A 24,186-nucleotide genomic window follows, 5' to 3' on the forward strand; every position below is an offset into this window, starting at 1 on the left:
AATCACCCTGAACATCTGAATGATGCTGTTTCTGTTTTTCTGCTTATGAGCTGTAAACACACGACACCGCCCACCTGTGTTTTCACACCTGTGTTTGTCCCTCTGAGGGATGAATAAAGTATTTCTACTCTTCATCAGGTTGGACACAGAAGCTCAGCTGCTCATCATTCCGGTTTTCATGTGATGTGAGCGTAGTGTTAGGACACAGCTGCCTTCTACCTGCTGACCTGAGACCATGTGACCTCCTGTGACAAATGACAGAGGAGCAGGAAGTGACTGTGATGCTTTATTGATCTGTGAATATAGATTCTGAAATAATGAACAAAACTAAGAGTCAGCTGTTAAGGTTCATATTTACATCAGTGAAAATTTAACTCAGAACTTCGTAGTTACGCCTGTTTCAGCTGACAGACTCAAGCTCCCATCAGCCCCTGCACTGGAAGCCTCTCTCTGTCTCAGATGGGCGTGGCCCTCCACTCCTTGCCTTCGGTCAGAGCTCGTGGTTGGTGGATGAACACACTGTATCGGACCCCTTGATTGGCAGCCGCTCTGACAAATCGGCTGTTTGCCGTCATGGTAACGGCTCTGAGCGAGTCTCCGGTGCCGAAGATCGTGAGCGAGCGTTGATTAACCTTTGCACTGGGCGTGAGGCGCAGCGTTCGCTCTGACGGCTGGTCGTCCACCAGGTGAAGACGGGCCAGCAGCTTCTGAGCGCGCTCCTTCTCGCCCGGCCCCCCAAGCGTGTCTAGGATCAGCTGGAAGTCAGTGACAGCGGCACGGCAGGCGAACAGCTCCTTCCCCGCCATGAAAGCATCGAGCTGCGGCAGCACCTGCAGGCGGCGCTCCTGGGCCGCCTGCTCGGTCAGCACGGGCTCCCTGAAGGTGAAATGACAGCGGCCGTGACTCAGTGATGATACGTATGTGATGAGCGTGGTGATGTCCAGGTTCACGCGCTGACACTCCTCCACCTGCACCTGGGAGGGAAACGCCAGGCTAGCCACCACCGTGCTGCGGTCCACCCGGGTCAGTTCAGATGCCTCCTCCTCCTCCTCCTGCTGCTCCTCCTGGTCATAGTTATCCTCAGCCACCTCCCTCTCCTCCCCCTCTTCCCTCTCCTCGTCTTCTTCATCACTGCCTTCCTCCATCACCACAGCATTGACAGCAACGATATCCCCGCGGACAGAGACGCCCATGTCCCTGAGGCGGTCGGCCATGGGCGAGGAGACCCCGTTGTAGAAGGCGAAGACGACGTGGGGGTGCCGGTAATGGACAGGCTGTTGGTGGCTGGCTTGCAGAAAGTCCTCCGCCTGCCTGATGATGCTCTTGTCTCCATACTGACCCCGCCCCTGCCAGATGTTGTGCAGAGCCTCCGCCTTCCTACCCACCGCCTTCACCCAAGTGTGTCCTCCGTTAGCCACCACGTCCACCACCAGTGTCCGGCGGTGGCCGGAGGTGTCCTGGTAGGTGAAGACATGCAGCAGAGCCACCACGTCCTCCAGACTGCCGGCTGACTCCACAATGGCCGTCAGGTGAGTCAGGTTGGTGCTGTGCAGGTGAGACTCTTTGACCTGCAGCTCTCCGGCCTCCACCCGCCGCAGGAAGCGCAGCTCGGCTCGCAGTTTGCTGCAGAGCTTCTGGTGACCCTCCACACCCGGAAAAAGCTGCTCTGCCCTCTGCAGCAGGGCCTGAGCAGAGCTAATCCTCTGCTGCAGCACCACCTGTACAGACATGACTGCATCACACCTGCAGAGACACAGACAGGTGAGACTGGTGACTTAGGTACGATGCTGATCTGTTGTTGTGATGACTGAAGCGGGAGAGTTTGATGTTGATCTGCGAGTCGCTAAAAATAAACAGCTACACTGTCCTGAAACACAGTCACATGACTTCACACCCTGATCACCTGTGATCTGATGACAGACCGTGAGCTGCAGCTCAGGTGGGTCCGAATGTCGCGTTCGCCATATTCCACGCAAACGTCGCGATGTACAAAAATCAGCGCACCGCCACGCAGATTTTTAACCTGCCGTGAAAATGTGCTGCCACGTAAACTCTGTCAATTTCCCTCTGAGGGATGAATAAAGTATATCTATCCATCTATGTGACTGAAACTCGCCTTTATTCACCAGAATGTTCCACTTTGATTTACACCCGAACGACAAAACTACACCACGTGACTGAATCTTCCCACATATATTTTGCATGACAGACACAAACTAAATCCAAAGTAAACTGATAGGTTTTCTCTGTTTCTGTCACGTGACGATGTTAACACACGCTCGCGCACAGACACACTCATTCTCACAGAGAAGAAAACCGTGGAAATGAATGATCATACTAATTAAGATGTTTCCCTGTGGCAGCACTCACACTGCTGTCAGGCAAACATCAGAAAATACATCTGCATATGTAACCTGAAAGTTACCTGTGATGCACCAACACAGCAGCACGTGGGTGTGGATCAGCTGATCATGATTCATTCATCCTGTCGCAGTGTTTTACTCCTGACACCAGAGGGAACCAGGTAAGGCGCTGCGTCTGCCGCTCTTTGTCCCAAAGGTTAAAACGTGCCACGTATTTATGCTCATTAGCATAATTATTAATGGGAGGAGACAAGGCGGTTGAGAAAGTCAGCGTGACATAATGATTCAAAAACAGTACAGAATCACTCTCACGCCTTTTTTGCCTTTCAATAACCCACATTTTATTTTGAAAACCGGAAGTTGGTCCACGCTGTAGCATCCTAACGCTGACTTTCTCAACCGCATCCGTCTATTTCCCGTAAAGTCTGTAACACGGGAGCACTTGAAATGTTGGTGCGGCTGGCTTAACCGCAGTGTCTAAGTGGCACGTGCAGCTGCGCTAAAGTCAGTCGGGGTGTATCACGGGAAGCTGCGCAGGAACGAGCGCACGCACGGATTCATACACCCTGATTATTTCTACGTACTTTCCCGGTTTTGCGCGTGCGCCATCTTTCAGTATGAAATCCTTCGTACGTGAGGCTCCAGGTTAGATTCATGTGTTCATACTGCTCCGCCTCAGTTTCACGCACAGCTGATCAGCGTCTCAGATTCTGATCCGGAGTCTGGTTCAGCGGCTTCACCTCAGCAGATAAATGACAGTCCGAAGACTGAGCCATAAACTGACCTGGAGTCAGTGGCTGAACCACCCGCTCTGCAAACAGCGAGTCCAAACTACAGCTGTTAGCTTGTTAGCTCTGATGCTAACAGTTTCACAGTGACACGTGAAGTCATTCGGCCGCTCTGACGTTTATGAATTCAATAACTGTAAAGAAAACAGGTGACGTGGACTTACGGCAGCAGTGACGCGTGGACTTTAATCCGCGGGTTCCTCTGCAGAGAGCTGCTAACTGACCACGCTAATGCTAACAGTTTCTTCTTCCTCTGCTCCGCTGGCAGGAACGGGAGGGTTTTCAGAATAAAATCATCACTTCCGGTCACGTTGATTTCACTGTTTACATGTCGGTGCGGCTGTTCCTGCTTCCGGTGAGCTCGTGCTGCCAGCTGCAGGATGGTTTGAGGGGAGACAGCTGGTCTCAGACCTGCAGTAACGGAGGGAACACTCAGTAACTTCGATGAAAGTTTAAATACCACAGTGTAGAAATATTTCATTTAGAATTTCACAGTAACTTTGGTCACAGTCTGTTTAGAACAGGGTCCCTGCTGACAACAGGAAAACACCTGTGGCTGGAAGTAAGTGAAGTCACTGAGGTTCCTTCTTCTTCACCTCGAGTTTCACCTTTTTGATCAAATGTCCTCAGGTTCTAAGCTCGTCTCCTGCAGAGACACTTCCCATTATCTGCACCAACCTGAAACAATTAAAACACATCATACATGTTAACACAGTGCTACTTTCTCCTCCACCTGCACCTGGGAGGGAAACGCCAGGCTAGCCGCCACCGTCCACCCGGGTCAGTTCCCATGCCTCCTCCTCCTCCTGGTCATAGTTATCCTCCCTCTCCTCCCCACACAATGTCACATTTAAAGTACAGGTGACACTCCAGTGAACATGACAGCTGTCATTGTTACCTGGCTGAAACACCAGTGTCTCCCCATCAACTGTAGAGAAAGTAAACACAACAGCTTCACGGTGACTCTTTGACACTGTCCCTGTAAATGTTTCCTGAGCCTGCAGCTGAAAGGATAAACACAGACATGATCACACTGATCAGTGATGGAGCAGAGACGTTCTCAGCCACTGATCGTCCACATCCTGTCCTTCCTGCTGCTGCTGTTTGCCTGATATCACAGTTTGTGATTGGTCACATGCTGCAGGGTGAGCGCCGCCTCGCTGCCGCCTCACCGCTGCTCTTCCAGCTCTACTTTCAACTCGCTCAGTGCCGTCTGCTGGTCCAGGGTCCGATGTACCAGTTGACCTGTCGATGTAGCAGCAGCGCTTCCCAGTCTGATCCAGTTCAACAGTGGAGCCGTGTAAACGCCGGAGCTCTTCTCCATGTTCTCTCTCTAACCCTCTGGTTTACCAACCATCCATGAAGCTGAAGCCTCCCTCCACTCTGAACTTCATGTGTTCTTACGATACTCAGGTCCTGAGTATTTTTATTTTCTGCTGATTTTCCTACATCAAAGCTCCTGAATGGTGAAACTTTGTTGTCAGACCTTCATCTCAGCCCCTGAATGCACCACCTGAAGCATCCGCTCCTGAAGTTTGAATGAAAACTCCCAAACTAAGTGACGGTGAAAAAGCCAGCGTGGGCGAGTGCTTCCTCATGATGATGATGATGATGTTGATGATGATTTGAATGAAATGTGAAATGACTGATGTTAACGTGAGCTGCGTGAACGCAGGCTGGACCCGACTGAGACCGTCCTGTAAACATCAAACACACCACAGACTGTGGGAGATAATAAATACTTTTTATTGATCAGCTGAACAGAAGTTGATTGACAGCATGCTGAACGGAGCTAAGGCACATGTAGCTTTGAGGTCAAAGGTCAGGTGGCTTCAGACTGGTTACCTGCTTCCTTTGACACATTGGTTTTAAAAACACACCTGAGCAGGTGAGACGCCACATCATACACATAAAAACAAACAAACAAACAAACTGTAATTCAGTCCAAAGCAGCAGCTCGCCTGGACAGAGAGATCAAACACTACTGACAGGTCACCTGATTGTTCACCTGTCTGACGGGTCACCTGACAGGAGGTCAGGTCACAGGAGGAGGAGGCGGAGTCAGGGGTCAAGACCTTTCATCAGCTCTTGCTCTGTTTCCTTTTCTGAACGAGCTCTGCCAACATCTTATAACGAATCATACAGTCCTCCTGAAAAACAACCAACAACACAGATCAATAAGTTAATAATAATAATAATAATGACATTATAATGATATTATATTACATTATGAGACAAATCTTTAATGAGACTCAAGACTCTTCGTTTATGAAAGTGTCCGTGTATTTATTTCTTTATGTTTTGCTCACTGTGGTTCTGTATCCTAACCCTAACCCAGGAGCTCGCTCTGACGAGCCTCGAGCTCATCACTGTGTTTTATGTTCTGCTGATGTCTGGGCCCGGGCGGCTTTAACACACTCAGGTAAGAAGTCAATTAAACAACCCTCTTACAGTGAGCCCCCCACAGGTACACCGACAGGTAAAACAGGTAGACTGTCCTCACCTTGGTCTTCCCAGGGACAACCTTGGCGATGCGGTCCCAGCGTTCTGCGGTTCCTCGAGGGAACTGTTGCAGAGCGAGTTCCAGCAGTTTCTGCTGGTTCTGAGTCCAGGCAGCGGGGTCCACCTTCTCCCTGTTCTCCTGAGGCTCCGCGTCCTCGTCCTCCTCCATCGTCACTGGGTCGAAATCTCTCTGCCGACGACCTCTGACCTTCACTTCCCCCCTGTCTGCTGCTTCCGAAGACTTCCTGTTCCTCCGGCGAACGGCCGGAGCCGCTTCCTCCTCTTCTTCCGGCTCCTCCTCACGGATCCCACCCACCCTCTGAGGCATCACACTGTCAGTTACAGGAAGTGACCTCACAGGAGGAAGAGGGCCCTTCAGCTCAGACAACTTTACCAGACCTGAAACACAAGAGAAGCTCACGGTTGTTCTCCAGCAGAACCTGAAACTGACCATGGAAGCAGCAGAGGCCACAGAGGTGCAGTTTACCTGGGGACTGGTTCACGTTGTCTTTCATCTGTTTGACTTTAGTCGTCACCTGTTGAAGAGAAACGATTCTCTTGGTTCCAGATGTTTAAAGTTCCACATTAAACTCATATGTTCTCAGACAGAGGCAGGTGTGTCAGGTGGATATCAGCCAGACACCTTCAACAACCACCACCCCATCGTGGTGCAGAGGTTTGTCTACCACCCAGACCAACAGAGAAGAACATGAACCGGGGAACCTGGTGTCCATCTTCTGTTCCGTCTCAGCCACTTCAGATGGACTTACCTCAGACACAGAGCGTCCCAGCTCGTGAGCAATCTTCTCCCATCGACCTGGAGTCCCTCCTGGAAACTTAACCATCAACCTGCTGAGGAGACTGAGCTCGTCGTCTGTCCAGTCTGCAGGCTGTGGACACAGGGACAATGACGTCATCCAGGTGTCTTCATACCCGTGGTCCAATACAGTCCAGTTTGTAGAATAGAATAGAGTTTTATTTGCCATTTGCACAGATACATTGCAGTACATGTGCATTGGAATTCTTGTGCATCCCTCCCCTGAGTCGAGCTTGTTAAAAGGTTTAAATAATACAATAAAATAAAATAACCAAGAAATAAATAATACAAAAGAAGAGCCAGATACTCACAATACTGAGAGGATTCTTCATAAAATGATGAAAATTAGGTGCCTAATATCGGCACACTGTCACTTCCAGTATGTGAAGTGACATACCGGAAGTGACAGTGTCAGTAGTCTGAGGACATTTTATAACTGATCGATAACATCACACCTTCTTCCTGGCAGCTCTGCTGTCCTGCAGCCAGGCGTCCATCTGGTCTTCGATCTCCTCAATGGACGAGGTCTGGTCGTAGCTCTGGTAGCTTACGTTCTCTGAAGACGGCTCATAAACCGGAAACTCAACCTTCGGCTTCTTGACCTTCGGCCTCTTCTCTCCTGAGAGGACAAAGAGAGGGGTCAAAGGGAGGACATTTTAGGAGGAAACTACGGCAGCCTGGAAGGAAAAGATGTGAAAGGGTTTACTGGTCACAGCTTCCTGTTCAGCCTCAGCTTCTTCTCTCTGCTGCTGCTTCATCTGCTGGTAGTCCTCATAGTACTGCTTCACCTCCTGAAACGCACAGAGACCAGGACTGAGACAAGAGAGCAGGTCTGACCTGAGACCACGTCACTTCCTAAAGCAGGGAGAGACCAGGGCTGAGCAGAGCTCGTCCTACCTGGACGGTCTGCGGCAGGTTTTTGACGGACAGGTAAAGCCAGATGCTCAGCTTCAGAGGGAGGATGTCCTGCCAGTGAGGACGGTCCTGAACCCTGAAACAAACAAACAAACAAACAAGAAAAAAACAATAAAAAGCACAACAAACCAAAAACAAGTGTCCGGAGAAGATGATGTCATAGCTGTACCTGTCAGCCCGCTCCTGACCGATACACCTGACCTCCTCTGGAGGTCTGGAGCTCAGCTTCTTCTTCTTCTCTTTCTTTTTCTTACTCAGCAGCTCGTCCTGCAGAAAAGGAGGAGTAATCATCAGGTCACATGACATGGTCTGTCCTGATTGGCTGTCTGTGCCAGCTCCGCTCTGACAGGCTGCCTCACCAGCTGCTTCTCCAGGTAGATGGACCAGATGACGGCGTAGTGTCCCACCGTGAGGATGAGGAAGAGGAGGAAGCCCAGCTCAGAGTTACTCATCTTCCTCACGCGTCTGTAATAGAAGACTGGCTGCCGCCAATCAGGAAGCCCGTTCAACAGGATGTCATCGTACCTGCACACGTACGGAGACACACACACACTCTTCACAAATCACTGGGACAAGGTGCAGAGCTCTGACTGAGCTGTGATTGGCTGAGGTCTGGCTGTGAGCTGTGATGTGAACAGGTGAGACTCACTTGCGTCGTCTCTCCTCGTCCTTCAGGACTTCGTAAATGGCGACGAGCTGAAAACAAAACAACAGTTTGAGTGTGGTCTGACAGCAGCTGCGTCTCGCCTTCACTCGGTTTTCTCACCTGTCTGAACTGAGTCTCAGCGTCCTCGCCTTTGTTCTTGTCAGGATGGAGCGTGAGAGACAGACGACGGTACGCCTTCTTTATGTCTGTGGCCGAGGCGTCCTGAGAGACAGAGGCAGGTGACAGAGGTCAGATGGTGTTGTACCAGGATCATCGATTAATCCAGCGACAGAAATTTATTGTTTTCATCATCAATTCATAATTTCTGATGTTTTTCAAAGTAAAAGCCTGAACCCTGAGGATCAGGTGTTTCCTGTCAGAGGAGCCAGACGATTGGCTGATCGATCAGGAAAATAACGGGCATGTTAACCAATGATGAACAGTCAACGTGTCCAATCACATGATCCAACACAGACGCCTCCTGACAGCTGATCTAGAAACAAAGTGCAGATCACTTCACACTGGTTTGGAGCCGGTGTGAAAATTTTCAAACTGGTCTGACACTGGATCAAACTGGTGTCGCTCTGGAGTGGAACAGCTGGAGAGCAGCTGGTCTGACAGTTCATGTTAAAGAAGCCGCAGCAGAGGGTGAAGCAGAGCTTCTCTTTCCTGTTTCGTCCTGCAGTCTTTACATCTCTACCTGTCCTCACCTGTCCTCCACCTGTTAAAGTGCTGACTTTAACTGAACAGGGGAGTTCACGGGTAACCTGTCCACCCGAGTCCACCTGGTTTGTTTCACCTGCATGACGTGTGAGATTATACGTCACTCTTAAACAGCTGGAACGTAACAGCTGTTAGCATCAGCTAGCTGCTCAGAGCCGCTCCTGAACCAGTTTAACTGACCAGTCCGACTGAACTGGAATCACTGGTTCACATATCTACCGACTAACTTCGCGCGTGGCGCTCAGGTGTTAGCATTAGCACCCAGCTAGCTGCTTCTATACGGTTACCATGGACACAGTTAGCCGTTAGCACGGACCTGGTCCAGGGACAGGAACTGGTAGAAGGTCTGCGGGATCTCCTCCACCAGGTCCAGCAGCTCCAGATCTGCCTCCCAGCCCATCACGGGGGGGACCGCGGAGACCAGCACGGTCAGGCAGACCAGCAGGGCCCCGCACGGACCCGGACAGGCCCCCATCACCAAACCGTTACAGCGAGAGAGACAGACACTGGGGACAGACACGGAGCCAGTGAGCCAGCTCACAGATCACCGACCCGGGAAATGCCGTCAGTCACATCCGGGTTACTGATGACTGTCAAAATAAAAGTCCTCTCTGTGACTCAGAGCGACATCTGACACACTGAGACTAAAAAAAAAAAAAAAAAAAATCCGGAGAAAAGTCCAGAGTCTGACACTCTGACATGTTCATCTGAACCCTGAGCACGTTCAGAACCTGGAGGAGAGAGGAGCATCATGGGAAGTCCGTCTGTGATCTACATAAAGACAGAGAACCAGTGATGAAAGTGTAGTTGTATGTTTCATGAAAAAACAGTTCTAAAACCAAAAAGCTAAATGAAGCGGATCTAAATATATTTCAGTAAACAAATAAACAAACACAGGGGAGCTAACCCAAACCCAAACCCTGACCTGCAGCTCTGTGACGAGCATCAGTCTGATGAGGAATAGGTTTTACTTCCTGTGATGCTCTGCAGATCTGTCCACGTCCACATCCTGTCACTGTTGTTTCAGCAGGTGGTTTCTCAGACTTTAATCACTGATCACAGATCAGCGCTGGAGCTGGAGACAGGTAGAGATCAGCTGATGTGTGGAAACATGACTGAATAAAAAACAAACCAGACTCAGAAAAAAAACAAACCGGGCAGGTTAGCGTTCCATCAGCAGCCTTTTCACAGCCGTGGGGAAAAAGCTGTGCAAAGTCTGATGGTGTGGGAACCACTGACTCTCAGTCAGCCAGAGGGGAGGCTGCTGAACAGTGGGTGGGGTCCCTGTGGAACTCTGTGGCCCGCTGAAGGAGGCGGCTCCAGTAGATCTTGTCCAGATGTGGAAGTGATGACCCGCTGCAGCTGTTTCTTCTCAGCCGTGGTGCGGCTGGCGTACCACACCCTACATCCGTAGGTTAGTGTGTGTGTGTGTGTGTTCGCACGTAGAATAATTGCATGGAAAACCAAATGGGTCACAAAGCTGTTTGCACTTCCACCATTTTTAATGAAAACAAACAAACCAGTGAAGGCGAAAACAAGGTGCTTTACATAAAAAGAAATAAAATAATAAAACAAAAAGGTCACATGCTAACAGGCTATTTACATTTGTTCTACAGCTGGAAGAAAGAACGAGACAGAACAACCAAAACAACCAGAGTGACCAGACCTACCAGTCAGACCAGATAAGACAGTGAAACCAGAATAGTGTCACATGACATATGGTGATTGGTCAGCTGATCAGAGAGTTATTGATCATTAACAACAGGAAACAGCAGTGAGAAACACTGATGGGGCAACAAACATGGCTGACTTCAGGAAGGATCTCTGTTTCAAAAATGTCTAATCTGACATCTGTGTTCCCATTTCCTCCAACACCAAAGAAATGCATTATGGGTATCGGGGGCAAGGCAGCAACCTCAGAGCTGCTGGTCTGGCTGGACTCTGAACCTGATCCAGTCCAGCCAGGAACTGGAGATAGGTTGAGCCAGTCCCCACTTTCACCCTCTGTACCTGCTGTATTGTCACACCTGTCATTTCACCTCCTGTAGTTTCTACTGGTCCCTGCAGACTATGATGGGACCCCCCCTCCCTCGTGGTGTCCGTAGAGGTCTGCCAGCTTCCTGAATCTCGGCCCCCACTCTCTCAGGAAGTCATGGTTCTGCTGAAACAGATTTAACGAATTCAGCGAATCGGATGAATTTAAAGAGCTGAGCGACTCCGCGGCTGACCCGCTGCCCTCGAAGGCGTAGGTCTGCAGAGAATCATAAGGGGGCGCAGTCAGGTCCAGGTCTGCCTCCTGCAGTCTATCCCAGATGAACTCCTGGAACAGCATGTTTTTGTCTGTCGTGGACTTTGGTGTTCTGAGGAGTCCTGGCGAGTGGACGTCGGGGTCTTGGCGGGTTTGGTTTGTTTGGTTCAGATGTCTCAGAGTGAACATGTCGAAGGCCTCGGTGTCCTCCTCACCTCCGCCTTCATCATCATAACGAACAATGTTCTCACGAACATCTCGCTCATCGTTTATCATCAGAGGCACCCTCCTCCTGTGTCTGATGGCAACCATCACCATGACAACACCTGAGGAGACAGGAAGGGGTGGAGTCAAACTACAACGGGTTTAAAGGTGAGATAACAGGAGCAGCTTGATATTCAGACCTTACTTAAAATGATCACGATTCAGCTGAAGTGCTGCACATGAATTCTACAGGAACGACTTAAAGTTTCTTTGTGATGGAATTTTCCTTCAGCTTTAATTCCTGAGACTGACTGAGCAGAGAATCAGAATCAGAGCTGGAGCTTATAAAAGTTCATAAAAGCTTAGAGAATCTAAAAACTGTAAGACAACTCTGACCACGCCCGGTGAAGCTTTGTGAGACGCTTCCCTGAACCTGAGCGACTGTTTTACAGTGAAAACTGTGAAACATCAGAGAACGCTCGACGCTTGCTGTGATTAGGCTGGGCGTGGCCAGCGTGTCGTAATGTAATCGTCCTATCTGTCCCCAAACTTCACATATTTGATGAGAGTCCCAGTACGTGGTTACTAGGGAATATTAGGTGGTTGCTATCATGTCCCAGCATCGTACCCAGCAGTGTGAGGACACAGGTGAGGATGGCGACGGTGGCAGCTGTTCTCAGTCCAACCACCAGCAGCGGTAATGATCCCTGGCTGCAGGAGTGTCGGTGTCCACTGAGGTCGCAGTCACAGACAGCGATGGACAGCGTGTTGGTACTGCTGAGAGACGGACTGCCGCCATCTGAAATCACCACCGTCAGGACGTGAACCGGCTGATCCCGCTGCAGGAAACCACCACGCCTAGTCAGGATGGACGCTGTGTTGTCTGAGGACAGACAGGTGAAGACAGGACGAAACACGAGAAATGTGAAGTCAACGACACCAACGACCATAGTCAGACGAATTCCTGGAGCCAGAGCTGGAGACGCTGAGTCATGCTTCAAACTGCTGACTAAGGATAAACATAAGTCTGTAAAAATTTTACATGTAGAAACTTAAAGAGTTATTTACGCCACAGTGACACCCACAGGAGGAGACCCGTGCCCACGTGCTCCTGTAGAAACATGAGGCTCTATGTAACGACATGTAGAGCAACATGTCATCGTTCCACTGCTGGCTGGCGAGGTGCAGCCCAACAACATGAGCTTTGTACATAACTGGTGGGATACCAGGGGCGACAGAGCCCCGCCCTCTTTGACCCACACAAAAACAACAAAAAGATAAACAAAAGATAAACAAAAGATAAACAAAAGTTTATTTTGCCGTTCCAAGTCTGAACATCATTATCCAATCAGCAGGCGCTCTCACAGACTTCCATGTTAACATTTTTTTTCACACTGTAGACCCTGCGACGCACAGCGCACATATGCATCATGTTCACGTTCAAGATCAACGTGGCTAGCACTGCAACTCCATCGTGTCGTTAGCATTCTGTCGTGGGAGCAGTCAAGATAAATTGACCTGAGTTGGCTTTGGTTTTCCTGTGAAAGCTCCAAATTATACCAAGCAACATAACACTGACTGAAAACCTTCCTCTGTGATACAACCCATCGTTGCTCAGGTGAGCGATGAACCAGGCCTATGCTGCCATAAACCCAGGCTGCTGGGCCACTGCGAGTCATTGTGTGTCATCTCTGTCCTGTAGCTGGTGCGTTTCCTTCCTGTCCTCCTGCCCTGAATCTGGATTTAATTATCTCGGGTAGATCTTCTCAGGTGGACTGTACCTTTGTTGTCTCTCAGGGTGAAGCTGAGGTTCTCAGTAGCTTCGGTGGCCAGAGAGAACAGGATGTGATGTCCGTTCTCTGGATCGTCTTGGTCCACAGCACTGAGAGTCTCAATGATCTGAAGGTCAAAGGTCAAACACAGAAAACACAACAGGTCACAAAATGACTCAAACATCTGATCAGAAATCTGATCTCAGATCTCAGAGCATGGAGACGTGTACGGGGCTGTAGTGGGAAACTGTCTCAGCAGAGACACACAGCTGCTGTCGGACACCACCTGCACTGCTCACAGCTAAAGTTTGTCTCACACTGGCTGAGGTCTCAGGTCAAAGGAGCCAGTTTTAGAAAAGCACGTTTATTCTGAGCGCACGTCGTCCAGCCCTGACAGCGAGGCAGAGGACGCAGGTCGATGTGTCTGTCTCCTCTGACAGAGCCGACCACACGAGTTAACTTCAAACTTTCTGCAGAATCCGTCACAGAGCTGATCTGAACGTGCTGTAACAGTAGCTGTGTAGCTCGTCTCTACACACGTCTCCACCTTAGGACACCAACTTATCAGTCAACAACTGCAGCTGACAGGGCTGGACGAGATGTCGAACTTCAGAGAAGGGACGTCCTGCCTCCTGCTTCCAGGACACAGAATGGACCAGTGTAAACCTGATTTGTTTCAAACTCATGAAATTACCAGTAGAAACGTAAAGTTTGTTATTTTTGACCTGTGCGGTCGTGAGCTATGGTTTTTATGATCCTGGTCATGTGACCTCAGACTGATCCGATGTAATCAGATTAGTGTCCCCACGATGGGACATTTGGATGAAGATCAGACACAGATTACAACACATTTCAGAGAAGATCCAACACTTTCTCCATCACTAACTGTCAGATGATTTATCTCAGCAGTGATACAGAGGTCAGAGGTCACAGCTGATGGATTTAATCCACTGCAGCAGCTTGGGTCCATGTGACACGGCACATCTGCTTAAATTCCAGCGTAAAGCCAAATGTACAGACCGTGTCTGCACGGGTCGTGTGTGTGTTAGTGAGCTGACGGTGTGTGTGTTGCAGACTGAGGCTGGTGGTCTCTCACGTCGATCTGTGACTGCATGGCTGAGGGAAAAGTTTGAATTTGACCAGGACGTTGCTGTTGCTGGTTGTTGGTTTCAGAAAATGTTTCGTAGCAATCAGAAAAAACTGTAAAGGTGATTGTTGGACTTTAAACCAGTGGAAAACAGGAGATGCTGGACTGAAAATGATTCGGATGTTCACACTGATCTGACAGTAAAACTCTCACAGAGAGGAGAATGAGAAGGTGCAGTCGGTCACAGACAGTGTCCAGGTGTGTTACCTGTCCAGGTTTGCTGTTCTCACACACAAACGTCTGGTACTCGATGGCAAAGCTTGGAGCGTTGTCATTAACGTCTGTCACGGTGACCAGAACCACAGCTTTCCCCACCTGAGAACGATCCACTGACACACACACACACCTGTCAGGTACGTCTGCTGCAGGCAGGAAGTTGTCACAGTAAAATGATCCAACACATTAAGTCAGTTTAAAGTTGGACTTACTGCTCTCTGTGGCCAGGACGCTGATGTTGTGCACAGCCACCGTCTCTCTGTCGAGCGGTCGGTCTGTTCTGATCAGACCTGAACTACTGTCAATGTTAAAGTACCGCTCCACATCTGACCTCCTGTCTATGGAGTACCTGCAGAGACATCACAGACAGACAGAGACATCACAGACAGACAGAGACATCACAGACAGACAGACACAGTCAGACAGACAGACAGTCACAGACAGTCACAGACAGACAGCCACAGACAGACAGTCACAGACAGACAGTTACAGACAGTCACAGACAGACAGTCACAGACAGACAGACACAGACAGCCACAGACAGACAGACACAGAGCCACAGACACAGTCACAGACAGACAGTCACAGACAGCCACAGACAGACAGACGCAGAGCCACAGACAGACAGTCACAGACAGTCACAGACAGACAGCCACAGACAAACAGTCACAGACAGCCACAGACAGCCACAGACAGACAGCCACAGACAGACAGACACAGACAGTTACAGACAGTCACAGACAGACAGTCACAGATAGCCACAGACAGACAGACGCAGAGCCACAGACAGACAGTCACAGACAGACAGCCACAGACAGACAGCCACAGACAGACACAGACAGACAAAGACAGACAGACACAGACAGCCACAGACAGACAGACACAGACAGCCACAGACAGCCACAGACAGACAGACACAGACAGCCACAGACAGACACAGACAGACAGACACAGACAGCCACAGACAGCCACAGACAGACAGACACAGACAGCCACAGACAGCCACAGACAGACAGACACAGACAGCCACAGACAGACAGTCACAGACTGATTTAGTATCTGAACAAACTCATCTGTTGTACCTGACAGGACTGCTGGTGCCGTCGGGGTCGTGAGCTGAAACTGATCCCACATCAGTTCCCACTGCAGCTGCCTCAGATATCACCATCCGACTGACAGAGGAGGAGAAGACCGGAGGCTCGTCCACGTTTTCCACCAGCAGATGAACTGTCGCCACGTCGCTGAACTGTCCCGCAGACAGGAAACGAATGTCCACATAACGATTGGACGCCTCAACATGCAAAGTGTAGCTGGACTTGGTCTCAAAGTCCAGAGTCTGGAGCGAGGAGAGGAAAACCAAGGTGGTGGTTGTTGTTCCTGAATGAATTCGTTTTACTCCAACACAACACGGTCTGACAGAAACTCTGAAATCTCACTGTTCAGTTTCACTACAGCAGATCAGCACTGACATGGAACCTAAGCAGCAGCTGCTTGGCAGCAAAGGACAGATTCACCCTGACACATCACAGCTGTGGCTGAGTTTCGACTCAGGATCAGAGGGTTGATGGTTAAAATCCTCTGAACCAGTTCAACATCTGGATGCAAGAATCGAAAACACAGAGAAAACAAGAATATTTGTCCATGTGAAAGAGGCAAACCAGTCTGTGATCTCTGGTAAGAAACTGGTCACCAGTACCACTAACTTCTATCTTCGATGAAAAGACCACCCCCACCCCGTTTCAGTGTGTCCAGTTCTTACTGGCAATAAACCAGTACCTTTTGCAGGATGAGCAGTCCTTCCTGTGTGTTTGGATCAGTGAGGATCCTGAATGTCCCCAGTCCGTCTCCGTCCAGGATCCTGTAGTCCATCTCAGCATTTGGACCAACATCCAAATCCAGAGCTTTGATCTTAGCAACCACAGCCGACACTGGTACAGACTCTGGAACAGTAAACTGGTAACTCTCTGTTGGAGACAGGGACACAGGTGTGTGAACAGGTGAATACAGACAGAGACAGGTACAGGAGGGTGAGAGATTCAGTTCACACAGGGTCCAGCTCTCCAGATGATGAACCCTTTGTGTTTGCATGATGTTTCCTGTAGTGTTCCCCTGAGGACTAATGTGTTTACTTCAGGACTGTTCTATCACCTTCGTGCTGTCACGGACAGGTGAACCTGTCAGGTGGTTTCATTCAAGGTCCTGGAGTCAAACCATGGTGGTTTGCAGGAACCTTAAACTTCTCTTTGTTTTGGAGTATTTGTGTGAGTAGAAGGTGAGCTGAGGTGGGAGCACCTGAAAGGTGTTTGTTGGTTTGTTGACACAGCGGTTGTACACCTGGTGAGACCTTCAGGGTCTGCACTCGATCCTGACCTGCAGGGTGTCCGTGGACTCTGAGCAGAGTCTGTTCTAATGTAACGTCAGACTCACTGCGGGGGAAGCGGGGTGGGTTGTCGTTGACGTCGGTCAGCATCACAGTAACAGAGGTGGTTCCTGACAGACCTCCCATCTGACCAATCATGTCTTTGGCCTGGACAACCAACACGTAACGGTCCCTCACCTCCCGATCCATGTCAGGTAGAGCTGTCCGCACCACACCTGCAGGACAGGTGAGACTCAGAGGAGACAGACAGCTGATAACATCGGTATTTGATCAACAGAGTTGCTGTGGAAGTCAGAGGACAGAAGGTCGTCTTAACGTCATCGTCACACAGCTCACACGTTCACACACTGAGACGCTCACACGTTCACACGCTGAGACGCTCACGCGTTCACACGCTGAAACTAAGAAGAAAAGGAGGCTTGATGTCAGCCTCTGAGCCTCTCCTCTGATTGGCTGACAGGCTGAAGCTTCGTGCTGTAGCCTGGTAAAACTGGGAAATCAGCCGTCAGCACTGAGATGATTATTTATTTATTTTGATGGAAGAGAAAACAGCAGCTTTGTACTCGTTACTGGACTGAAAGCATCAGGCAGGTCATGCTTCACCTATGACCTTTTAATCATTTAACGTTGATGATTGGACGCTGGTTTCTAATCTAAACATTCAGCTCTGCATGACAACTGATCATCAGCAAACTGAAGCTCCGCCCACACCCAGTGAACAAAACACACACTGGGGTGGGGTGCGTGGCCGCATCTCCTTCACCACCACCCACTTTGGTCGAGGGATCGAACCCGCGACCCTCCGATCTCAAGCCAAGTCCAAAGCCGCACTCTTTACTTACTGCACCACGGCTGCCCCCTGTTGGAGGGGGAGTTGTCTACAGACCTGAATGTTTATTCAGTTCGGATGTGTAAGTGTGTAGGTGGGCAGGTGTGTAGGTGTGTAGGTGTGTAGGTGGGCAGGTGTGTAGGTGTGTAGGTGTGTAGGTGGGCAGGTGTGTAGGTGGGCAGGTGTGTAGGTGTGTAGGTGGGCAGGTGTGTAGGTGTGTAGGTGGGCAGGTGTGTAGGTGGGCAGGTGTGTAGGTGTGTAGGTGGGCAGGTGTGTAGGTGTGTAGGTGGGCAGGTGTGTAGGTGGGCAGGTGTGTAGGTGTGTAGGTGGGCAGGGCCTCAGAGATGAGAAACTCCCCCCCAAGAGATTAGAGTCTCAGGTGGTCTGGACTCTGACAGCCTGCAGCTGATCTGATCTCGGGTGTTCACAGGAAGTGAATCATCTGCTGCTGCAGGCAGAAACACACACACAGACACAGTAGTATTTCCTCACCTGTCTTTGGCTCCACTGAGAAGTACGGCTGGCCCTGCACGATGCTGTAAACTAGTCTGGCAGAGTTTCCATACGTTGGATCATCAGCATCTGTTGCCACCACCTTCAGCACCGACGTACCTGTGGAGACACGATACCTTCACGACGCACCTGAACACAACTGAAAACTTTGATCTGCAGAACTTCATGAGAAAAACACGAAAAAATGAACAATAAAACTTTAAACGGATGAAATTCCAGACTGGATAAAAGGAATAAAGGAAACTTTCACATTAAAAGTCTGTTTGTGTTCAGTCCTTTCAAACTAAGAGCCTGTCTGAAGAGTGATCAGCGGTGAACACGCACACAGATTCCATCAGAAACACTTTCTGTTCTTTTTCTGTTTGATGTGTTTCTGTAGGTGGCGCTCAGAATTTACCTCCTGATCAGCTGGTCTCAGAAACGTCTCGTCGGATTCATCATGTTTTCTTTCTTATCGAGAATCTTTCCGCTGATTCAGACTCAGGGTGGGACAGATTTGACCTGTTCGAGCTGCAGACTCACCCACAGGAGACCTCTCAGCCACTCTGGCAGTGTACGGTCCATCCAGGAACTTGGGTTCGTTGTCGTTGATGTCCTGGACTTTGATGATGAACTGGGACTCGGGTTCGACGGGTAGGTTGGTGTCTCGGTCTCGAGCTTGAGCTCTCAGGGTGTAGTAAGCCTGCTGTTCCCGGTCCAGCTTCTTGGTGGCGTGGATGTCTCCTGTGTTCTCATCAATGGTGAAGATGGACATCGCTCCGTCGCCATTCAGGACGTACCTCACCTGACCGTCACCTTTATCCACATCAGAGTGGAGCTGCAAAGACCAGAAACCAGTTAAACCAGCAGAGAAAACCAGCTGGGAGGTTTCAGAACAGTTTCATCAAAGTGTCCAGGAAACGTTTCGCTGAGCTCAGAGTCACATGTGTGTACATGTGTTTACATGTGTTCATTATGTCATGTTTACTGTCACCGTCCATCGCTGAGCAGAAATGTCCCTGTGTCCTGATGTTATCACCTACATGAAGGTTTAGTTCCTCTGGTCGAGCAGATCAGTCAGAAGGAAAAACAAGTCAGAGACACAAAGAGACAGAGAGGGACAGGGACACGAAGACTACTCCCTCATCAGTGATTCTAATGAGACATAAACCAGCGTTCGTACCTTCCCAACATACAGCGGCTCGTCTCCGGCGTACTCCTCTAGGACGAAGAACCGGTTCCACACCCAGCTCCTCTTCCTCCTCTGCTGTGAGAGGACGCCTCCTGTCGCCTGAGGGAGGAGGACGGAGTTCAGGGTCATCGCCTCGCAGCCCGACTCCTCCCATAGCAACAGGACAAACGCACAGAGCATGCTCAGAACACAGAGACATTCCATCTTTGAAGAAACAGATGGCTTCTGAAATGTCCAACGAAGACACGTCAAACTGTCCAAGGAAGAGATGTCAAACTGTCCAATGAGGAGACATTTTTTGACTTTTGAGTCATCACAACATGAACACACAGCAGGAGAACCGTCCTGAGCAGATCATCTCTCTGGATCAATATTAAAATGAGGCTTCCATCAGTGTCCCCTCAGTGTCCCCTCAGTGTCGCACAGAGCAGCATGGATGGACTGGCTGTTCATCTGTGGAACAAAGTTTCAGTTCATCAAATATTCACATCTGCTGATGGAAACCTGAGGACTTACCGTCCAGCTGCTGGTCTGAGTCCTCACCTGTGACTGATCACTGATCAGTAATCAGACGGATCGATGGACAAACTGTGAGCAGAGAAGGAGAAACATCCTGCCGCCTCGCTCGCTCTCTCACTGTGTTCTCCGTTCGCTCGTCCGTCTAATACAAAGACGGGGGGGTGGGGGTGGGGGTGGGGGTGGGGGTGGGGCAGAGTGGGAGGGAGGAGTCAGATGAAACATCAGGATTATTAACAACAGCTTCAGGTTTGTGTTTCCACATCAGTGATTCCTGAAGTTTCCCTCAGGAGTCTGAGCTGCATCTGAGCTCCACACACACACACACACACACACACACACACACACACACACACACACACACACACACACACACACACACACACACACACACACACACACACACGTGACGTGTAGGACCACAGGCGTCCTCAGTCCATGGCTGTGGTGTCCTGGTGAAGCGTCTTCAGGTCCTGGTCCAGGTCTTGTCTCAGTGTTTCAGGCTCACCGATGCTGAGTTGTGGTTCATCAAACTGTTGGCGTCCACTCGCCTCCACACAGAGGAGCTCAGGGTGTGTGTGTACGTGTGTGAGTGTGTGTGTGTACGTGTGTGTGTGTGTGTGCAGGTGTGTGTGTGTTTCAATGTGAAGTCTCCTAATATGGAGTGAAAAGCTTAGGAGGCTGAGAACCAATCAGAAGCTTAGTCTGACGGTTGTCTTCAAACTAAAGGTCAAACCTGAGGAGGACACCACCTCCTGCAGGTGTGTGTGTGTGTGTGTGTGTGTGTGTGTGTGTGCTATTTTCCTCATGTTAAACTCATGTTGTCAAATGACAAAGAAACACACACACACTCAAACAGTCAGTGTCTGTGAACCTGGACTCAGTGTCCACATCCTGAGGGACACCTGCACAGTCCAACACAGGTCTGTGAGACAAAGCAGCTGATGGTGTTCTTCATTCAGTTCCATGAGGGAGGACTAAAGGAGGACAGGACTCAGCAGGACAGTGTCAGGAGACATCCTCAACCTTTACATCAGACAGCAGGATGGATGGACAAATACCAGAAGAGCTGCAGGAGGTTCAGGGACAGAGAAACCAGTCCAATGTCTCCAATCCAAAGAGCTTCACGTGATACTGACAAGGATTAAATGTCTTTAAGAATGAAGACACATCCGTCCTCTGAGTATTTGCTCCGTCTCAGCTCATCTCTAACACGTGTTTCCTACTTCAGTTTGATCTGCAGCTGATGACACCGATGGACGCTGGCTGTCTGTTGACATGAGGACGTTCAGACTCTGCACACTCCAGAAACCTAACATGACATCCTGAGTTTGTCCTCCTCTTGTCTGTCCCCCTGATGTCTCAACAACTCTGTCTCTCTTTGTCTGTGTCTCTTCCTGTCTTGTCTTGGTCTGATTGTCACTGAGCTTTTAATGGACATATTCAACCAGGAGTCACGTGTCCATTTAACGTCCTGGACATTACCAGGTCTTTAGTCCAAGTTCATCTGAGGACAGTGGTTGATGTTCTCTGACCGTCGCCCCCGTCTGTGAGGTCACTGTGGCTACAGGACGCAGGAGTGTCCTGATGTCTTGTCAGCTGATGGCGGTCTCTTCACGGTCCACACCCGCAGATGGCGGCAGTTCACGAAGTCCCTTGATATAGGACCTCAACCACCAGACTCATCACAGGACAGTGGTCCTGACTGAGCTGTGAGACTACCCGAGAGACGCGACCAAACTCAGAGAGACGCGAACAAACCCCGAGAGACGCGAACAAACCCAGAGAGACTAGAACAAACCCAGAGAGACGCGAACAAACCCCGAGAGACGCGAACAAACCCAGAGAGACACGAACAAACCCAGAGAGACACAAACAAACCCCAAGAGACGCGAACAAACCCAGAGAGACACGAACAAACCCTGAGAGACACGAACAAACCCCGAGAGACGCGAACAAACCCCGAGAGACGCGAACAAACCCAGAGAGACACAAACAAACCCCGAGAGACACAAACAAACCCCGAGAGACGACCCTGACTGTTTATTGAGGTCAGGTGTGTAGGTGGGCAGCCCCCCCCCCCCCCCAGAGATCAGTGTCTCAGGTGGTCTGGACTCTGACAGCCTGCAGCTGATCTGATCTCAGGTGTTCACAGGAAGTGAATCATCTACTGCTGCAGGCAACACACACACACACACACACACACACACAGTAGTATTCATATCTCTGTGAGGACACTCAATGATGTCATACGTTCTCTAAACCAGGTCTGAACCCTGAAACAAACTGTGGAGTCCAGCAAAAACACACAGAGACAGAAACACACAAACCCCAACACCAGGTGAGAGGACAGAGGAGAGGATTTACCTGCATCCCAGGTGATTCAGTCACAGGTGGACAGCTCTAAGTGCAGGGCTGAATACACCGAGGACACATTTGAGATCTGCTCCAAGAACTCGGCCTGACTGTGTCTCCTGGACTCGGATCCTTCAGCTCTCAGCCTCCTCTGCTGTGGAACCAGCTACCAGTCTGGCAGGCAGACCCCGTCAGTCCTCCTCAGTCCCTCTCAGTCCCCCTCAGTCCTCCTCAGTCCCTCTCAGTCCCCCTCAGTCCTCCTCAGACCCCGTCAGTCCTCCTCAGTCCCTCTCAGTCCCCCTCAGTCCTCCTCAGTCCCTCTCAGTCCCCCTCAGTCCTCCTCAGACCCCGTCAGGCCTCCTCAGACCCTCTCAGTCCCCCTCAGTCCTCCTCAGTCCCCCTCAGTCCTCCTCAGTCCCCCTCAGACCCTCTCAGTCCTCCTCAGTCCCCCTCAGACCCTCTCAGTCCCCCTCAGTCCTCCTCAGACCCCCTCAGACCCTCTCAGTCCTCCTCAGTCCCCCTCAGACCCCCTCAGTCCCCCTCAGACCCTCTCAGTCCTCCTCAGTCCCCCTCAGACCCCCTCAGACCCTCTCAGTCCTCCTCAGTCCTCCTCAGACCCCCTCAATCCCCCTCAGACCCTCTCAGTCCTCCTCAGTCCCCCTCAGACCCCCTCAGTCCTCCTCAGACCCCCTCAATCCCCCTCAGACCCTCTCAGTCCTCCTCAGTCCCCCTCAGTCCTCCTCAGACCCCCTCAGTCCCCCTCAGACCCCTTCAATCCCCCTCAGACCCTCTCAGTCCTCCTCAGTCCCCCTCAGTCCCCCTCAGACCCCCTCAGTCCTCCTCAGTCCTCCTCAGACCCTCTCAGTCCTCCTCAGTCCTCCTCAGTCCCCCTCAGTCCTCCTCAGACCCTCTCAGTCCTCCTCAGTCCCCCTCAGTCCTCCTCAGACCCCCTCAGTCCCCCTCAGACCCCCTCAGTCCTCCTCAGACCCCCTCAATCCCCCTCAGACCCTCTCAGTCCTCCTCAGTCCCCCTCAGTCCCCCTCAGACCCCCTCAGTCCCCCTCAGACCCTCTCAGTCCCCCTCTGTCCCCTCTGTCCTCTCCATGTTAATAACACTCTCTCTCTGACCACAGATGTGTTGTCAGGAGTTTAAGTGTTTTCAGGGTTAATTAGACTGTTTGTGTGGAAACAGAGTGTGTGTGTGTGTGTGTGTGTGTGTGTGTGTGTGTGTGTGAGTGTGTGTGTGTGTGTGTGAGTCAGCTGACGTTTCTGCTCTATTTAACAGCTTCATACTAATGTCTGATGTAACTTCCTCCTCTGAAAAGTTTCAGCTGAACACGTCACACACACACACACACAGACACACACAGCTCACACTGTGCAACTACACACCAGTTAAAATCACACCTGAACCTGTTTAACACCTGAACAGAGAATAAAAAGATAAAATCTCATTAATTATCAGCTGAAAATATTTCATCAGCCAAAGCCTTCACCTGAACCACAGCTCGTCCTGTCACCGTGGAAACGAAGGAGGAAGACAGGAAGCATCAAACCTACTTCACTGCTTCATTAAGGCCTTTTCAAATTAAGTGTTTCAAAGTAAAGGACAGATGAAAGATCTCTGGGAATTTGCAGTTTGTTTTTGGTTGAAGATGATGAAGATGATGACCTTTTCTTCTTCCTTTTAAAGTAAAACTCAGGAGATGAAGGAACAAACAACGGTTCCAAACTAAGATGTAAATTTTTATTTTAAAACAAACGGAACTTTTTTTACTCTGAATAAAACGTGAAGAAGAATCAGATTTAGTTTAAAAACTTATAAAACATTTGGTTAAAACCGGATCACGTGTGAATCATCATCAGTTCAAATCAGTGTGATTGATCCCTGACATCAGAGAAATCTGATCCTGAAGCTGCCGACGAACGCGGCCTGCTGGTGACGGAGGACGCTCACAGACCTCAGGTCTGTTTACTGCTGATGCTGTGTCCTGTCCGGACGTGTGTTTGGTTCTTTGTTTACTGCTGATGTTGTGTTGTTTGTTGATTTATGGCAGCTGTCTCTGCGTCTGTTGTTGCTTC

The 24,186-nt window shown here is 50.2% G+C and overlaps 2 protein-coding genes and 1 pseudogene across 3 annotated transcripts; all 3 read right to left on the bottom strand.

The window, feature by feature from the left end:
* Positions 1–119: 119 nt before the first annotated feature.
* On the bottom strand, positions 120–3,441 carry c14h7orf25 (chromosome 14 C7orf25 homolog). 2 transcript variants are annotated; one of them, XR_005895260.1, is made up of 3 exons: positions 3,316–3,441; positions 359–1,743; positions 120–245 (listed from the first exon to the last, which is right to left on the bottom strand). XR_005895260.1 is itself a non-coding variant. In XM_041055226.1 (2 exons), the coding sequence occupies exon 2, from the start codon at positions 1,728–1,730 to the stop codon at positions 456–458; it is 1,275 nt and encodes a 424-aa protein (XP_040911160.1). In that variant the 5' UTR covers positions 1,731–1,743; positions 3,316–3,441; the 3' UTR covers positions 274–455. The 2 variants fall into 2 exon arrangements, 1 of the variants encoding a protein (XP_040911160.1); XM_041055226.1 differs by lacking the exon at positions 120–245 and having other exon boundaries at positions 274–1,743.
* Positions 3,442–4,874: 1,433 nt separating this feature from the next.
* dnajc1 (DnaJ (Hsp40) homolog, subfamily C, member 1) lies at positions 4,875–9,305 on the bottom strand. The gene is made up of 12 exons (XM_041054671.1): positions 9,071–9,305; positions 8,152–8,253; positions 8,035–8,081; positions 7,745–7,910; positions 7,555–7,652; positions 7,368–7,461; positions 7,177–7,261; positions 6,926–7,089; positions 6,424–6,543; positions 6,141–6,189; positions 5,655–6,052; positions 4,875–5,301 (listed from the first exon to the last, which is right to left on the bottom strand). Exons 1-12 carry the CDS (start codon positions 9,227–9,229, stop codon positions 5,233–5,235), a joined length of 1,551 nt encoding a protein of 516 aa, XP_040910605.1. The 5' UTR covers positions 9,230–9,305; the 3' UTR covers positions 4,875–5,232.
* Positions 9,306–10,345: 1,040 nt separating this feature from the next.
* Positions 10,346–16,986, bottom strand: LOC121192787 (annotated as a pseudogene).
* Positions 16,987–24,186: the final 7,200 nt, after the last annotated feature.

Source organism: Toxotes jaculatrix, chromosome 14 (assembly GCF_017976425.1).
Source record: "Toxotes jaculatrix isolate fToxJac2 chromosome 14, fToxJac2.pri, whole genome shotgun sequence".
NCBI classification, from domain to species: domain Eukaryota; kingdom Metazoa; phylum Chordata; class Actinopteri; family Toxotidae; genus Toxotes; species Toxotes jaculatrix.

Coding starts and splice junctions, on each gene's coding strand:
- c14h7orf25 (XM_041055226.1), bottom strand. CDS start 1,730: ATGTCTGTACAGGTGGTGCTGCAGCAGAGGATTAGCTCTGCTCAGGCC.
- dnajc1 (XM_041054671.1), bottom strand. CDS start 9,229: ATGGGGGCCTGTCCGGGTCCGTGCGGGGCCCTGCTGGTCTGCCTGACC. Junction 7,911..8,034: donor GACGAGGAGAGACGACGCAA/GTGAGTCTCACC, acceptor GTACGTGTGCAG/GTACGATGACATCCTGTTGA. Junction 7,653..7,744: donor TCTACCTGGAGAAGCAGCTG/GTGAGGCAGCCT, acceptor CCTTTTCTGCAG/GACGAGCTGCTGAGTAAGAA.